This window comes from Micromesistius poutassou (genome assembly GCF_964030765.1).
Source record: "Micromesistius poutassou genome assembly, chromosome: 23".
NCBI classification, from domain to species: domain Eukaryota; kingdom Metazoa; phylum Chordata; class Actinopteri; order Gadiformes; family Gadidae; genus Micromesistius; species Micromesistius poutassou.
In genome coordinates this window covers 1,210,031-1,226,618 of record NC_140293.1, presented here as the reverse complement: position 1 = coordinate 1,226,618, position 16,588 = coordinate 1,210,031, and the positions used below count along the sequence as shown (strand labels likewise).

The following is a 16,588-nucleotide window of genomic DNA, read 5'->3' as shown; positions in this document are numbered from 1 at the left end:
GTCGCAAGGTTGACGCGTAGACGCGCTGATGTTTCGAACCGATGACGATGGCGGGAAAGTCTACTGTGGCGGGAAAATGCAGCGTGGTCAACAAGATAGGCGGCGCTGTTGTGCGCCCTTATGCAACAAAAACATAAAGGCTTCAAATCATCACATGGGCATAACAAGAAGAAAGCGCGATACAGTGCAAATGCATTTTCACATATCCATAAACCACAGTGTTCCGAATCAACCAATGCAAAGCATGTAAGGCTTTCAAACAAAGTATCCTACAGCTGAAACAACTATCCATGCACCGTTTCATAAAAGCATAGCCACGGATTGATGCAGATGCAATGTAGAGCGAGGACTGGAAGGGGGAGGGATAGAGAGAAAGAGGGACACACACATACAGACGAATTAATTACATCCGATTGGTGTGTGTATGTGTGTGTGAGCAACGGCGTGGAGGTGGAAACAAGTGTACTATCAATGCACTGGGAATAACACTACCACCTTTCATCCAGAGCCGGTTTTAGTAAGAGCCGTAACTAACTGGTTATTCCTATACTAAAGGATTTGATATCGGCGACTGTTTGGTTATTTGTTGCATAGTAGCGGGGGTGCGGGTCTTTATAAGAGGGGTAAGGGGATCTAGTAGTAGTAGTGGTAGTGGTAATAATAGTAGTAGTAGTAGTGGGGCTGGTAGGTCTCGTTGGCGAGGCGTGGACACAGTGAGGCAGAGTTGACACTCGTCCGGCCTCCCACTGCGAAGCCGGGAGCTGGAGTTTGAAGGAGCAGAAGAGCAGACTCGCCATGGCGGTAAACTTAGACAAGGACGCATACTACCGCCGGATCAAGCGGCTGTACGGCAACTGGAAGGTACGGTCGGGGGAGATATGGATCATGGTGTTTCGGGGGGCTTTTAATCACAACGTTTGATGGTAGTTTGGAGTTCCCGGAGAGAGTGATCTGGAGGTAGCCGTCTGCTAGCACTTTGTGTCGAGCCTGAGTCGGGGTGTCCTGCTTGTGTCTCCTCCAGTACCACACCTGGAGGCCCTGCAGGCAGCTCCACTGCATGTGGTTCATAACCCAATGACACGGGTTTCAGCTGGGTCTCAGACGTCTTCGTTAACCATTTTAAGACAGATATGCCCAACAGCATGCACCATATCACGGCTAACATGCTAACATGAGCTAGCTGTCTTCAGCATCTCGCTTTCTTATCCAACTAGCCTGCTAGCGTCCGCTAGCCTTTCAGCATGTTTATTATATGCTAATAGGCTAGCTAAAGGCGTTGAAACCCCCACCCCCATTTAGTGCATGGTAGAAAACAGATGTATATACAGACAACCGTGGTCGCTAGTCGCACAGCCATGTTATATTTTCTGTATGTATGATTGTTTTGATGCGCTAAGTAGTATAACTGTCCCACAGTGTTAGCACGATTGCTAATTAGCAATTATACACCATGCTGGCGCTAGCTTTCAATGGATGTCTCGCTGTTTTAATCCGGATTCTGAATCAAACTGTGTTGCTGTTGGTGTGGTGGTGATGGTTAAAAGATGCATTAGGAAAACTTCAGGAATAAACCCGAGCATCACCTGCTGACAGGTCTACCGGTTCTCTAAACTTTATCCCTAGTGGTCCTTTCTCAGCAGGCCACATCTCGCAATATCTGCTACTATAGCCGCTACTATAGCCCCATGGGACTGGGATACTACTGCTTTCTTCAGTTCAATAAAACATCCGCCTTCAAGGAGACGAATCGTTGTTTATTTGACAAATCTCTTGTCATCACAGAAAGGTGAAGATGAATTTGGAAAAGTGGATGCTGTGGTGGTCTCTGTCGGGGTCGACGAGGAGATCGTGTACGCCAAGTCCACGGCTTTACAGGTAATGTTACATTATTTACAATTGTTTAAAAGAAAGTGCTGGATTGGATCTTTGCAAGTTCAATCAGTTCTTGAACATCTGTTGACCCCAATGCCTCTCATATCACCCTTTGTGTGCAACTTTTAGATTCCCATATCTGTTAAGTTTGCATTAATTCATTTGACCATGTAGTTCTTTTGTTATTTTTCACTTATGTATTTGTATTTTAACAAGTTTCCCTTGTTAATTAGTTTGTATTGCAGTTTTGCTCAAAAGCTATCAAATAAGGTGATCAACCTTTTGTATATACATAAAAACACAGTAGTAGTAGTGAGCACACATGCATAACGTTGGATTTTCTATCACTGCAGACGTGGCTTTTCGGCTACGAGCTGACGGACACCATCATGGTTTTCTGCGACACCAAGATCCTCTTCCTCGCCAGTAAGAAGAAGGTGGAGTTCCTCAAGCAGGTGGCCGTAACCAAGGGCAACGAGAACGCCAACGGCGTCCCACCCATCACGCTGCTCACCCGGGAAAAGGTAATGGCATTGACGCGTTTTGGGGGCAGTCGTGTTTGCATGTTGATGGAGGTTTTGTTGTAGAAAGTTTCAACATTTCTACATTTTTTTTTAATATATATATTTTTTGAAAGCTGTATGATGAACAGATAAACCTACCCAGTGGACACTCCCAGTTTAACTGTTGGACACAAAATCACAACACAACCTCAACTCATGGAAACCTGTTTTAAAAGTACAAATTGGTCCAAAATGAGTAAACCCAGCCAAGGATAACGTCCCACAAACATCCCTGTTGTACTGCTACGGTAGTCACAAAATGAACGGACCAATAGTATCCTCTAAAAAACAAAGAATGATAAAGATGAACAAATGAATAAACTAACATCTGCTGTCTTCTTGAACCACAGCAGGTGTCTTTTTTTAAAATTATTATTAATCGGAACATTTTCCCTTTCTGTGTTTCAGAACGAGAGCAACAAGGCCAACTTTGACAAGATGATGGAGGCCATCAAGGGCAGCAAGGAGGGCAAGACGGTGGGGGTGTTCAGCAAGGACAAGTTCCCCGGGGAGTACATGAAGAGCTGGAACGACACCATCACTGCCGAGGGCCTGGGGATGGTAGGAGACCCCCCGCTACCCTTCACAGGGGCTTTGAAAAGACTAAGTCATGCAGGTCCTTCAGAAAATAGGAAACGCATCCCGGCCACCGGTCGTGCGTCAGAGACGTCCTTGGGAGGTCTTGATTTGTCTTGAAATCAAATCTGGTAATTCACGGCCCTTTTTTTTCCACAGATATTAAAAAAATAATAATTGTTGCAATAGTTGGGCCTTTGCTGAACCTCTATTTACCGCCCCCGATAATTGATTGGCCACCCCAGCTAAATGGGTTTGGATGAATTCCTTTAAAATCAAGGAGACTATGGTTTCGTTTCAACCACACAATTATATACATCATTCACATTTGATTAGCCGGCCCCCATATGCGTACCTGGTGACCCCCTGGTGGGGGGGGGGGGGCCCGGGCCGCCTGTTGAGACACTCCTATGACCCCCTCCAGGTGGACGTCAGTGCGGTGGTGGCGTACACCATGGCGGTCAAGGAGGACGGCGAGCTGGCGCTGATGAAGAAGGCGGCGACCATCACGAGCGAGGTGTACTCCAAGTTCTTCAAGGAGCGCGTCATGGAGATCGTGGATGCTGACGAGGTGAGGGGGAGGAGTCTGGTGGGAGGGAGGAATCTGAGGGGGCTTGGCAGTGCCTTCCTGTGGGATGGGAGGTTGGGTTGAACGGTAAATGGGTGGGGTGGAGCAGTGTGTGTACGCTAGGTACTAGTTTTGAATCAATGAATTTCATTTATTTTGAGGCTAGGTTGGTTGTGTAGGATGTTGGATACAATGAGTTTTTTTTTAACTGTGATAAAACATTCCTGGGTTAACTGACTGGAAGATATGCTGAGACTATGCAGTTGCCTTGGTTTCTGAATTCATATCATGAGTGTTGGATGCGTCTGAAAATTGCAATTAACTGTAGTTCACAGCTCCGGCCACTAGAGGCTGCCAATGGGACAACCCGCATAGTGCAGGTTTAATGCAGCACGTTTGGTCGCTTTGGTTACAGAAAGTGCGGCACAGCAAGCTTGCGGAGTCGGTGGAAAAGGCCATCGAGGAGAAGAAGTTCCTGGGCGGAGCGGACCCTTCCACGGTGGAGATGTGTTACCCCCCCATCATCCAGAGCGGAGGAAACTACAGCCTGAAGTTCAGCGTCGTCAGGTGAGACGCGAGAGGAGATGTGCTGCATTCATCTCGGGTGGGAAGTTTGTGTCACAGCAGAACATACAGGAAGGTTGTAGAGGAAGAAAGTCAAACGATGCATTAAGACGGATGCTGTATTTTCAATCGCTTGTGATTTGTTGGCAGGTGGCTCTGAATCTGCTTGTAGATGTGTGTTACTTTTGTGGTTGGTCAACACACTATACTATACTCTACTACACTACACTATACTCTGTTGGTATAGCATAGATAATCTATTGGTTAGTGTGCATGACCCCCTGCCGAAAGGTTCTGGGTTTGATTCCCAATATCCTCAGTCTTTCCTGTGGGTGTCCTTCTAGCCCTACTGACTCCTTTTTTTTTTAATGAGCTGTATCTGAATTCACTGCTAATCGCTTCGGTAAGAAGTGAAGTATTACTCGATAGCTATGGTAGTATTTTAAGCTGTTTGTTTGTGTGGCACATAATCCACATAAACCTGCCCCGGTGGTCATGTGGTCTCTAACCCCACCGTCGCCGTCTCTCCACCAGTGACAAGAACCACATGCACTTTGGTGCAATCACGTGCGCGATGGGCATCCGCTACAAATCGTACTGCTCCAACTTGGTCCGCACGCTCATGGTGGACCCCCCGCAGGAAATGCAGGACAACTACAACTTCCTGCTGCAGGTGGAGGAGGAGCTTCTCAAAGAGCTTAAGCACGGTATGTCCTCTGGGATGTGCTCAAAGATCCGAGGAAAATCTATTCAGCAGATGTCTTTCCATAGCTGGGTGTGTGTGTATGCGTGGGAAACAATGGATCATATTTGGACTCATTGTGACGTGCCACAATGTATAAGGACACAGGTTAGACTAGGTGCTGTGTGTGACCCGTCACCTATCAAGATCTTTACCCAAAACACAGACTGCACACACGCCTCACAGCTCAAGTAGATTCACCCAATAAATGAAAGGTTGGACTAACAAACAATGGCACTAATCCGACTCTCTCTACTGTGTGTGTGTGTCCGTCCAGGGTGCAAGATCAGCGACGCATACAACGCGGTCCTGGAGTACGTGAAGAAGGAGAAGCCAGACCTAGTCTCAAAGCTCACCAAGAATCTCGGGTAACATGCCGGCACACATGCGCTCTGGCTCACACGCGGCCCGCACTTCTTAACACCTTCACCGGTGACTACCGTTTACATAACGTGTCTCGTATCTTTCCTATTTCTCTTCCAGGTTTGCCATGGGCATCGAGTTCAGAGAGGGCTCCCTGGTGCTGAACGCCAAGAACCAGTACAAGCTGAAGAAAGGTGAGTTCACACAGGCTCGTGTGTGTGTGTGTGTGTGGTCCAGATGCGGCCTCTACTCCTGATTTACAGGAGGGAGGGATTGAATTCACTCAAGTGTGCAGGTTTGTTTTCAGCAGCACACTGTCCTTTTGCTTTGTGTGTAGGCATGGTGCTGAGCATCAGTCTGGGCCTGGCAGACCTCGTCAACAAGGAGGGCAAGAAGGAGGAGCAGAAGAAGTACGCCCTCTTCGTCGGAGACAGTGTTCAGATCAACGAGGTAAGTGACACACACACACGCGCGCCACTAGGGGGCGTAAGGCCCACCGGGAAGTCCTGCTGGAGTGCTTATTTGGCCACCAGGTGTGAGATCGGTTAACCATTTCAAACCAATTACTGTAGCGTAAGTGACATCACAAGTGGGAGTGCGCCCCCCCCCATGATTTATGATTGATGGATCCGCTTAGTGCTTGGTTCAGTCCACTGGGTCAGCTGGTGGGCTTCTCAGCACACACCGTGTCCTACATCCAAGTGGATGCTCTCACTTTGCTTGATGGTGAAATGGCTTCTAATGACACGATGGCCATACACCCGGTCTCAAACACTGCGGGGGGGGGGGGGGTCTTTTGGAACCAAAGCTCAGTGTCTGAGGTGGGTTGGGGAGTGCGCGCTGTGTGTGAGACGTTCTACTGACCCTGACAGGAGGAGGCGGCCACGGTGCTCACGCCGGTCAAGAAGAAGATCAAGAACGTGGGGATCTTCCTCAAGGTGAGTCTTCAGTTCAGCCGGACCCATGAGCTCTGCATGGCCTTTGTAAGAACAGCTTCACTGGTCCTCGATGCACCACGACTGACCCGTGTTTGACCACCGCGTTGTGTTGTCTAGAACGACGACGAGGAGGATGACGAGGAAGACGCTGACGATGCGGAGGAGCTGCTGGGCAAGGGGGCTCGCAGCGCCGCCCTGCTGGCCGACAGAACCAGGGTGCTTTATTTATTTATTTATTTATTTTTATTTATTTATTTTACACGGATTGTGTAATAATGTCTGAGTCTCTTCACCAAGTTCAAAGTTTGCGGGGACGTTTGTTGCTGCCTGTTCATTGGCGGTGTGGTCGTGTGTGTCTCTCTTCCTATTGGTTTAGAATGAGATGACGGCAGAGGAAAAGAGGCGGGCTCATCAAAAGGAACTGGCCAATCAGGTGAACGAGGAGGCCAAGCGTCGTCTGACGGAACAGAAGGGAGAGCAGCAGATTCAGAAGTGAGTTGCGTGCTCGGAAACCGAGTCAGACGTGGGATTTTGTATGTGACCTATTTTATAATACAAAAATATGGCTGGTTTAGCCTTCATTTTCTATTCAAATCACCCGTGTACCATGGCCTTACACTGGTGGTATTGGCACGCTGTAACAAACCCCATGAAGTGACCAAATTGATCTCCATTCAAATGTTGCTGCCCAGACACACCATGCTCATTTGACTAGACGTCCTACATGACTGAAGCAATTTCTAACTTAATTCCTAAACAGTGTAGAGGAAAAAATACTTTTTTTCTCTTTTAAAAAAAAAAGTTTATGAGCGAGTAGTTGTCAAGTAAATATACTCCCGTAATGAGCCAATAAGAAACTGCCGTTGCTCTGAGGGATTTATTTACACTTCATGAACTCACAGACACTCGTTAACGGATCATTAATTGCACATCCCTGCGAATGAGGGAACAATTACTGTCTGGTAATTAAGATTTCATTGATTTAACTCTAGTGTCATCTAATAAGCACACATTTTTTAATAGATTGCAACCCTTTTCTTATTGCATATCACTACTCAATTGAATTCACAGTTTGTAGCTACTCCAGTATAAACTGAATGCCTTGATGGCTCTCGGCCTCACTTAAAGAAGCAGCTTCAACAACAATATGTAATGTTAATTCCCTCTCCTATTTGACGCCACCCAGGGCCCGCAAATCCAACGTATCGTACAAGAACAGTTCCCAGATGCCTCGAGAAAAGGACATCCGAGACATGAAGATCTTTATCGACAAGAAGTACGAGACGGTCGTCATGCCCGTCTTCGGCATCGCCACGCCTTTTCATATCGCCACCATCAAGGTACGGCCGTTTTGCTTCAGTCTGCATCACATACAGGATACAGGCCCATAACAAAGAGATGGGATATTATTTGTCAAGTATTTACTCAATTTCAGCAACAACTTGCGTTATGTGGATTGATTAAACAATGAGGTGAACCACAAATGGTAGTAAATATATTAAACTGGATCCACTGTTTATATTGTTTTTGCTCAGCCACTGGTGTGGTTGCTCTATTTAATGGCATGCTCCGGTGTGGAGCCACTGGTTACCAGGTCACAGTGTAGGGTATCGAACCTGTGTCCCCCCGTCTGTCTCCTCAGAACATCAGTATGTCGGTGGAGGGGGACTACACCTACCTGAGGATCAACTTCTACGTCCCCGGCAGCTCCCTGGGGCGCCACGAGGGAAACATCTTCCCAAACCCCGACGCCACCTTCGTCAAAGAAATGTACGTCCGCCCCCCCCCCCCCCCCTTCCCCCGCAGGAAGTAGATCCCGGCAGGAAGTAGCTACCGGCGCCACACAAAGTCTCAATCAAGAACGATCGATGACTTTCAGCTTCTACATTTAAATTGTAACAAAATATACTTGACAGCAATAGTCTAATCATTATTATAATCATTATCCAAGGTGATTATGACGGTAAGTCCAAATATATAAAAAAATCGGAACCAAAAATGTAAGACTCTGATCATAAAGTCCACAATTGAATCGCAAAAGCACAACATCCAACTACAAATCCAAACGTCCACATTATCCTCCACCCTGTCCCCTGACCTCCACCACCTCCCCCCGCCCCCCAGCACGTACCGGGCGTCCAACCTGAAGGCGCCGGGCGACCCCTCGGTGCCGTCCACCAACCTGCAGAACGCCTTCCGCATCATCAAGGAGGTGCAGAAGCGCTACAAGATGCGGGAGGCGGAGGAGAAGGAGAAGGAGGGCATCGTGAAGCAGGACTCCCTGGCCATCAACCTGAACCGCAGCAACCCCAAGCTCAAGGACCTCTACATCCGGCCCAACATCGCCCAGAAGAGGATGCAGGGCTCCCTGGAGGCCCACACCAACGGTGAGGGGGGGGGGGCCGGGGGGGCCAGGGGGAAGAGGCTTGGGTGAAGGGGCTAGGGTTAGGGGGCGGATGGATGTCAAGGAACCCGAAAGAACGTGAAAATCATTCAGTTGAAAGTATCGACAGTGGTATCGATAAAGACTCTGATCTTTAAGGAGTATCAAAAATGGTATAGATATCAATATATCATATATCATCATTTTGTGTTTGGAGATGGTTTGACGTTGCTAAACTGTTGTGTTGTCCACGTGTCCAGGCTTCCGCTTCACGTCGGTGCGAGGCGACAAGGTGGACATCCTGTACAACAACATCAAGCACTCCATCTTCCAGCCCTGCGACGGGGAGATGATCATAGTGCTGCACTTCCACCTCAAGGTGTGTGTGTTCGATCCAAACCTAATGTCTAGATATGTGAGTTTTATTTAGGAGAATCTCGGTGGCGCTCGGCAAACAAATAGCCTAGTCACAACCGCCGTCAAGCCGAGACTCTGCGCCCGACTCTTCCTCTCCTCAAAATACGCACTGGCGCTTTCACACGCCGCGCTTACCGTTCCAAATCCGGAGGGGCGATGAATGCTTGTGAAGTACATTTGGCTTGTTGATGATCTACGTGGGCTGGCTGAATACCTCATCTGAAGCTTTGGCTAATTGCTAAATTTTCCAAATGAATGACAACATTCAGAGGAAAAGGTAAAATGATGGTACATGTCTTTCCGTGCCTGACTCGGAGCCGGTGGAGACCACTACTGCAGAAATGCGGCATCTTTCAGTGTATTGTTAATAAAGCATATGGTGAGAGCCAAGGACAGTGATTTATTTAACGATCGCTCACAAACTGAAAAAATAGGTGCAACCGCCGCAGCCCTCCTCACGGCTCCCAGCCGTCTGTAGTCATTCTAGAGCGAGATGATCCCAAATCATGAGACGGTATAGATATCCATTTCCTGTAAAACGTAGGGCTGTCCCCGACTTCAAGTTTTGTAAGTTGACTAAAAGCATTTAATCCAGACTATTAGTGTACTAATCATAAATCATTTCATATTTAAGCCAGAACCTCACATTATCCCAGAACCTCACATTATCCCTCCCCACCAGAACGCCATCATGTTTGGCAAGAAGCGGCACACGGACGTGCAGTTCTACACGGAGGTGGGCGAGATCACCACCGACCTGGGCAAGCACCAGCACATGCACGACCGCGACGACCTCTACGCCGAGCAGATGGAGCGCGAGATGCGCCACAAGCTGAAGTCGGCCTTCAAGAACTTCATCGAGAAGGTGGAGACACTCACCAAGGAGGAGCTGGAGTTCGAGGTCCCCTTCAGAGACCTGGGGTGAGTCCCTCTTGTTGACCTTTGACCTCAGAGGCTTGCACGCCTCTTGTCCCGCCGAAGGAAGTGGACGGCAGTTGGAACTGAAACCTAATGGTTTTTTTTTCATCAAATGTACAAAATATTGAATCATTTGCTTCTTGCACATGCATGTCTTTCAAAATCACGATTCACAGTAGTTGCAGAGTTCGTGTTCTATATTCTTTTTTTTTTTTTAATGTTATGGTTAAATACAGTGTTTTACAACTACATTTAATTTAATCTATTTGTGCACAATGGTTAACCACAACTTTCCTTTTTAGGCCACTGAAAATTTTCTGCCACAGCTTTTAGCAGTTGGCAAAAAACATTTTTCTTTTTGAAAATTGCATTAAAAAAAACAACAACCTTTTGTACTGTCTTCAGCTTCCAGGGCGCCCCCTACAGGAGCACCTGCTTACTACAGCCCACCTCCAGTTCCCTTGTCAACACCACTGAATGGGTAGGGGACCGCGGCCCGCCCCGGGCTCCTCATTCACATCAGATTTAAATTGAAGCGTTATTCAGGAGGTTTGGTGCGGAGGGTTTTGGTTTCCCAGCCTTAAGGTTCTGGGTTTGTTTCCCAGCCGTCTGTAGTCATTCTAGAGCGAGATGATCCTAAATCATGAGACGGTATAGATATCCATTTACCGTAAAACTTAAAACTTTTGTAAGTCGACTAAAAGCATTTAATCCAGACTATTGGTGTACTAGTTGTAAATCATTACATATTTAAGAAATTTCAAGTGTGGTGTTAAATCTTAGCCATTTACATTTTAATTTCTACACTTGCTTTTAGATTATGGATGCAAGAAACGCCCCAAATCCATGTTTGTTTGTGTTTTTTGGGTGCAGAAAAAAATGTATCTACCAAAAAAGTTCATACATATATTTCATACAGTCTGTTTGCATGAAACCAACAGCCACTTTTTTAAATTCTAACCTGCATTTTACTGTTGGGTGGGATACACGTCTAAACTACAATTGTATTGTTTCATCCATCGGGGTTATTTCGAGGGGTTTCTGGTCGCTGTATCGTATCCATATTTGCAGTGTAGTCGTGATCAACCCCCCCCCCCCTCTCCGGCAGCCCCCCTTCGTGGTGACCCTGGACGAGGTGGAGCTGGTCCACTTTGAGCGCGTGCAGTTCCACCTGAAGAACTTTGACGTGGTCATCGTCTACAAGGACTACAACAAGAAGGTCACCATGATCAACGCCGTGCCCGTCAACTCCCTCGACCCCATCAAGGAGTGGCTCAAGTAAGAAACGCACGCACACACGTGCACACACCCACGTGCACACCCACTGCCGCTTGTCATGTTTAGCCCCATGTTTTGCATGAAAAAGCACTCTCGCAAGCATAACGGTTGATATGTTGGCTCTAATTTGCAAAACATGCAAATTAGAGCCATGTTTTTCCACCTGTAGTACCCAAGGGTCATGCAGGTGGTTTGGTGAGACATTGGACTTTATCCTTAAAATAGAAAATAAATTATATAAAAATAAATTAAATAAATCAATATATTCCTTCCATTTTGGTAAATGTAGTATTACGGCTGCTTCTTACAAAGTGTCAACCTTTGTGCATACTGTCATATTTATTTTTCCATTGCTTTGTGTTAATTTGTGTTTTGCTAAATAAACACAATGGGAGCATAAGCCGCATGGCTCACTGTCCACTATTTCCCACTGGCCATGGCCGGCTTCTTGTAATAGTCGAGTATAAATGGTTTTAGTATATGCTACGTGTGAACCTCCTAAGCTGCAATTGGATTGGTTCGCTATCTCGGGATATTGGGCGATATCTCATGATTGAGATCTAAAACTCGGGATATTGTTTTCATCGCAGAGCGCTGCATGCGGAGCCCGCGTGACGGTCGTCTTGTCACGCTAATAAAATAAATAAACCGCTAATAAAACAAATAAGCGTTATCTTGTTTATTTTCGGAGTGTTCACGTGTAGTATATACTAAAATAATAATTCACCGCAGGCTCTGTGATTCGGCAAATAATTGTTAGTTATACACTGGCGCTCTTTGCTCATCCACTTGCATGTTTATTCATCTGCTGGTTTACAGTTTTGCATACGAGGCCGTCTGTGAAAGGTCTACATGTCCAATGAGTGGTACACCTCAAGTCAAACGTTGGGCACCGCTGTACACTAGAGGACGTACACAGCAATGCAATGGTTTGATCAAATGAGGCGAGGCATTAAAATGTCGTCTTCCCTCCCCAGCTCCTGTGACATCAAGTACACGGAGGGGGTGCAGTCCCTGAACTGGACCAAGATCATGAAGACCATCGTGGACGACCCCGAGGGCTTCTTTGAGCAGGGCGGCTGGTCCTTCCTGGACCCCGAGAGTGAGGTACACGCTGCACCCGCTATTGACGCTACTGCTATTGAAGCTACAGCTATTGGCCAACTTTGGTTTTTCACTTGTACCAGGAGAGAAGCATACATATTATTTTAAGTGTTGGGTCTTCAAAGTTATGTGTGGGGGTTGGTGGAAGTCTGAATGAACATACTTCATATATTATCCCCCCCTCCCCCCACAGGGTAGCGGCGGGGAGGAGGACTCTGAGTCAGAGATGGAGGACGAGACGTTCAACCCCTCGGCCGATGAGGAGGAAGAGGAAGGGGAGGACAGCGACGAAGACTACGACTCCGAGACGGAGGACTCTGGTACGCCCGCACACGTCTCCAGACCCACGTTGCCTTTTCTCCGGTTCAAAGAATAAACAGCAAAAAAAAAAATGCATGAACAACAATCATTTTTGGATCCGTTTTGCAACATATGCGTCCAATTCATCCTTGAATTCTGTCCTGGTCTCTGTTCCCCCCCCCCCAGCAGAATACAGCGGTGCATCGATGGGCAGTGAAGAGGAGAGTGGGAAGGACTGGGACGAGCTGGAAGAAGAGGCCAGGAAAGGTACGTGTCTCCTGGCCCCCTCTGCTCCCAGTATAGTGTGGCTGTGAATCTGCTGACTTGAATCTAATCCCGCTCTCCTTATGTCACTCTTCATCTGTCTCTTCCCGTCTGTCTGGCTCATGTCTTTTTCTTACTCTTTCGATTTCTCCTTTCCCCCAATGTCGCTGTCTCTCCTACTCATGTATTTCTCTCTCCCCCCTCTGTGTCTGTCTCTCTCTCCCCCCTCTGTGTCTGTCTCTCTCTCCCCCCTCTGTGTCTGTCTCTCTCTCTCCCCCCTCTGTGTCTGTCTCTCTCTCTCCCCTCTCTGTGTCTGTCTCTCTCTCCCCCCTCTGTGTCTGTCTCTCTCTCCCCCCTCTGTCTGTCTCTCTCCCCCCTCTGTGTCTGTCTCTCTCTCCCCCCTCTGTGTCTGTCTCTCTCTCCCCCCTCTGTGTCTGTCCCTCTCCCCCCTCTGTGTCTGTCTCTCTCTCTCCCCCCTCTATGTATCTGTCTCTCTCTCCCCCCTCTGTGTCTGTCTCTCTCTCTCTCGCCCCTCCCTGTGTCTGTCTCTCTCTTGCCCCTCTGGGTGTCTGTCTCTCTCTCTGTGTTTGTGTGTCTCTCTCTCAGCTGACAGAGAGAGTCACTATGAGGAGGCGGAGGACACGACCAAGGGGAAGAGGAAGATCCGCCCCCCGCCCCCCCCAGCCAGCAAGAAGAAGCGGCGGCACTGAACACACACACAAAACAACGGTCATCACACCAACACACACACACCCAAAACAATGGTCATCACACCAACACACACACCCAAAACAATGGTCATCACACCAACACACACACACACACCCAAAACAATGGTCATCACACCAACACACACACACACACCAAAACAATGGTCATCACACCAACACACACACACACACACACCCCAAAACAATGGTCATCACACCAACACACACACCCAAAACAATGGTCATCACACCCAAAACAACGGTCATCACACCAACACACACACACCCAAAACAATGGTCATCACACACACACACAAAACAATGGTCAACGCACCCAAAGCAATGGTCACACCGACAAACCGCCCTGCCCCGTTCAGCAGTTTGAACCGTTCTACACACATGCATAGACACACACAGTGGATGTGTACATAGAGGTAGATACAGGTCGTGTTGTGTTGCTCAAATGGTATTGTGTTGAAGTACCAGCAAACAATGACACACAAGCCTTTTTTTTTGTCAGTTTATTTTTGGGCATTTTTCTCCCGCTCCAGTTCCATTTGTCAGGGGTTGTGTGTGTGTGTGTGTGTGTGTGTCTGAATGTGTGTATGTCGTCGTGGGGTTGTGTTCACGGTCGTTCTCACCTCGTGAAAGAAATGCGAAATGAGAGGTCCTCTGCCAACTTTTTTTATGTGAGATGGAGTGACAGCCCAAACCCTTAACGCCCCGCCCACTCCTCCGCCTTCTCTCCTATCTCCACTCTCTGTTGTCGACGTTGCAATGTTTTTGTTTTTTTTATTCGTCTGGGGGGAAAATAAATAATAAAAAATGTTGCTTTTCTTCTATAGGGACAGAAACAAATGTTTTTTCTGCAATGTCAGATTCTTTTTTTTTTTTTTTTTTATAAATATATATATATTGTTTGTACATTCTTTCATACAAACATGCACGCACACACACACACATACACACGCCACATAAACACAATACACCCATCTTCCTCTCCTTTTTTCCATTTTGACTAGGTAGGTTGTTTTACTTGTTAATTCTTAAAATCCTGTTTTTGTTTTTGTAATAAAATTAAAAGGAAATGTATCCTATGCCTTGTCCCGCGGCTCTCTGTGTTAACCAGGCGCGATGGGGGTCTTTTTTTTATTATTATATAACAATAGATTCGGGGCTATTTATATTTGATCCGGGGCTTTAGCCCCGAATAAAACAGCCTAGTGACGCCGGTGAGCTTGTAACACGTTCGGCCTTATGCTGCTTTCAAGGGACGCTTTTTAGCCCGTAAGTTACGAGCTGTAACTGGGAGCACATCGATCTGGTACGAGTTCACGGGTAGTGAGTTGCGGGTTTGACTGCCGTTCCAGGGCACTTCCACGGGTAGAAGGTTGTGAAAACACCGGTTACGGGTTGCCAGGAACGCCCGATTTATTGTTGGCATTAATTCTCAAGTGTTAATGACTGATTATTGATCATAGGCATACGTTTATTAATTATTGATTGAGTCGTGAGTCTGCTTCGACCGGCTGTTCCGTATAGATTAATTTTTCAAAGGTAATTGGGTAATTTAAGTTCGGGAATCCCAGAGCTGTTCAGTGAGATTCTTTCGACTTGTTTGCGAAGTTACATTTTCAGTGAAAGTTATGATTGTGTCAGTTCGACCTCTGCGCTGCGCTAGTGGTCCACATAATGTAACGTTAAGATGTTTGTATATGAATATTACTCCAACAGAGGCTATTGCTGTTCCCACATTTCGTAAACCCTGTTGGACCACTCGGCGAACAGCTGAGCATGACAACAGGCTATCCAGCGGAGCCTGATGTCATGCTCACCTGTTCCCCGAACACGGCGGTTTAAAAAGAACATGTATTTTACACGCATCCTTAAAGAAATGCAGTTTTAACAATGTGAAGTCCTGCAAAAAAGTTTTTGAGAGACTCCTCTAGGATGTCTGGATGTGGGGGACCGTCCGTCCGGTTCCTCACAAGTGAGTCCCAGGTGAACACAAAGATGGGCATGGGGGCAAAAATATCGAATATAAATGTCGGACGTCCTGACTAGAGCTTAGTTAATTGTCTGCGTGTTTACAGACGGGACATAATTACAAGCATTTATTAATGCGTATGTTAATGCATAGCTGTTTAAAGCTCCAACTTTGTGGTAGGCCTACTTTTTTAGTACGATATAAAACATGACCGTTAAAGTGATTTAAAGTGATTAAAGTGATTGAAATATGGGGCCTTTCCCGAGCTAATAATTTCAGGGCAAAAAAAAAAAAATCAAATTGTAATTTCACAAGTGCGAGTGTCCCCCCCATATGTATGACATAGGCCTATCGTCAAATTTCTATGGTCTGATAACGTTTAACAAGCCGTTTTGAAAATCTGGCTCTTATGACATCACAAGTAAGCGTGTCCACCTAGATGTGTGACGGATAGATCTGTCTACCAGCCTACCCAGTGGACTGTAGCAAACGTTGCTTATCTATCCGCCACACATCTGGGTGGACACGCTTACTTGTGATGTCATAAGAGCCAGATTTTCAAAACGGCTTGTAACGGCTAATCACACTCACACCTGGTGGTATGTCATGGGACCTTTAACATATCTTGTTTGACTAGTTCGTTCAAAATACCCTGCGCACAATGAAGCCATCTGAGGTTAAGCTGATGCTTCGATTTCGCTGCAAAACATGCCATTTGTCTAAAGCAAACCTGTCAATTTCTATGTTACTTTTTTGTGTATTAGAGCTTAAAACGTTTCCCATCTCACATCGAAACCCCAGGTGGACCTGGGGACAGCAGCTCACCCCAGAATCCATGACTCCTGGTCCAGTAAACTGTGCCAAACAGACCTAGACCCATCCATTACCAGTGGCAATACCATCACCACTATCCCCGCCACCATCACTGCCGCCGCTGACGGAATGCCCAACTGCAGATCCTACTGCAGGTAAGCAGGGGGCACTAGAAGGATCTGTTGGGGCGGGGGGGGGTGGTTCTCCTCCCCAAGTGGGACTACAACA

The 16,588-nt window shown here is 46.9% G+C and overlaps 1 protein-coding gene across 2 annotated transcripts; it reads left to right on the top strand.

Annotated features, from left to right (window-relative positions):
* The first annotated feature begins 682 nt into the window (after positions 1 to 682).
* supt16h (SPT16 homolog, facilitates chromatin remodeling subunit) lies at positions 683 to 14,657 on the top strand. 2 transcript variants are annotated; one of them, XM_084487284.1, is made up of 24 exons: positions 683 to 861; positions 1,783 to 1,875; positions 2,226 to 2,396; positions 2,844 to 2,996; positions 3,436 to 3,582; positions 3,995 to 4,146; positions 4,678 to 4,850; positions 5,163 to 5,253; positions 5,369 to 5,442; positions 5,586 to 5,698; positions 6,121 to 6,186; positions 6,304 to 6,402; positions 6,563 to 6,678; positions 7,373 to 7,526; positions 7,829 to 7,956; positions 8,311 to 8,573; positions 8,830 to 8,948; positions 9,669 to 9,907; positions 10,310 to 10,385; positions 11,013 to 11,182; positions 12,160 to 12,289; positions 12,480 to 12,606; positions 12,776 to 12,853; positions 13,457 to 14,657. In XM_084487284.1, exons 1-24 carry the CDS (start codon positions 796 to 798, stop codon positions 13,558 to 13,560), a joined length of 3,102 nt encoding a protein of 1,033 aa, XP_084343410.1. In that variant the 5' UTR covers positions 683 to 795; the 3' UTR covers positions 13,561 to 14,657. The 2 variants fall into 2 exon arrangements, with proteins under 2 accessions (XP_084343410.1, XP_084343409.1); XM_084487283.1 differs by having other exon boundaries at positions 12,773 to 12,853.
* The last annotated feature ends 1,931 nt before the right edge of the window (positions 14,658 to 16,588 follow it).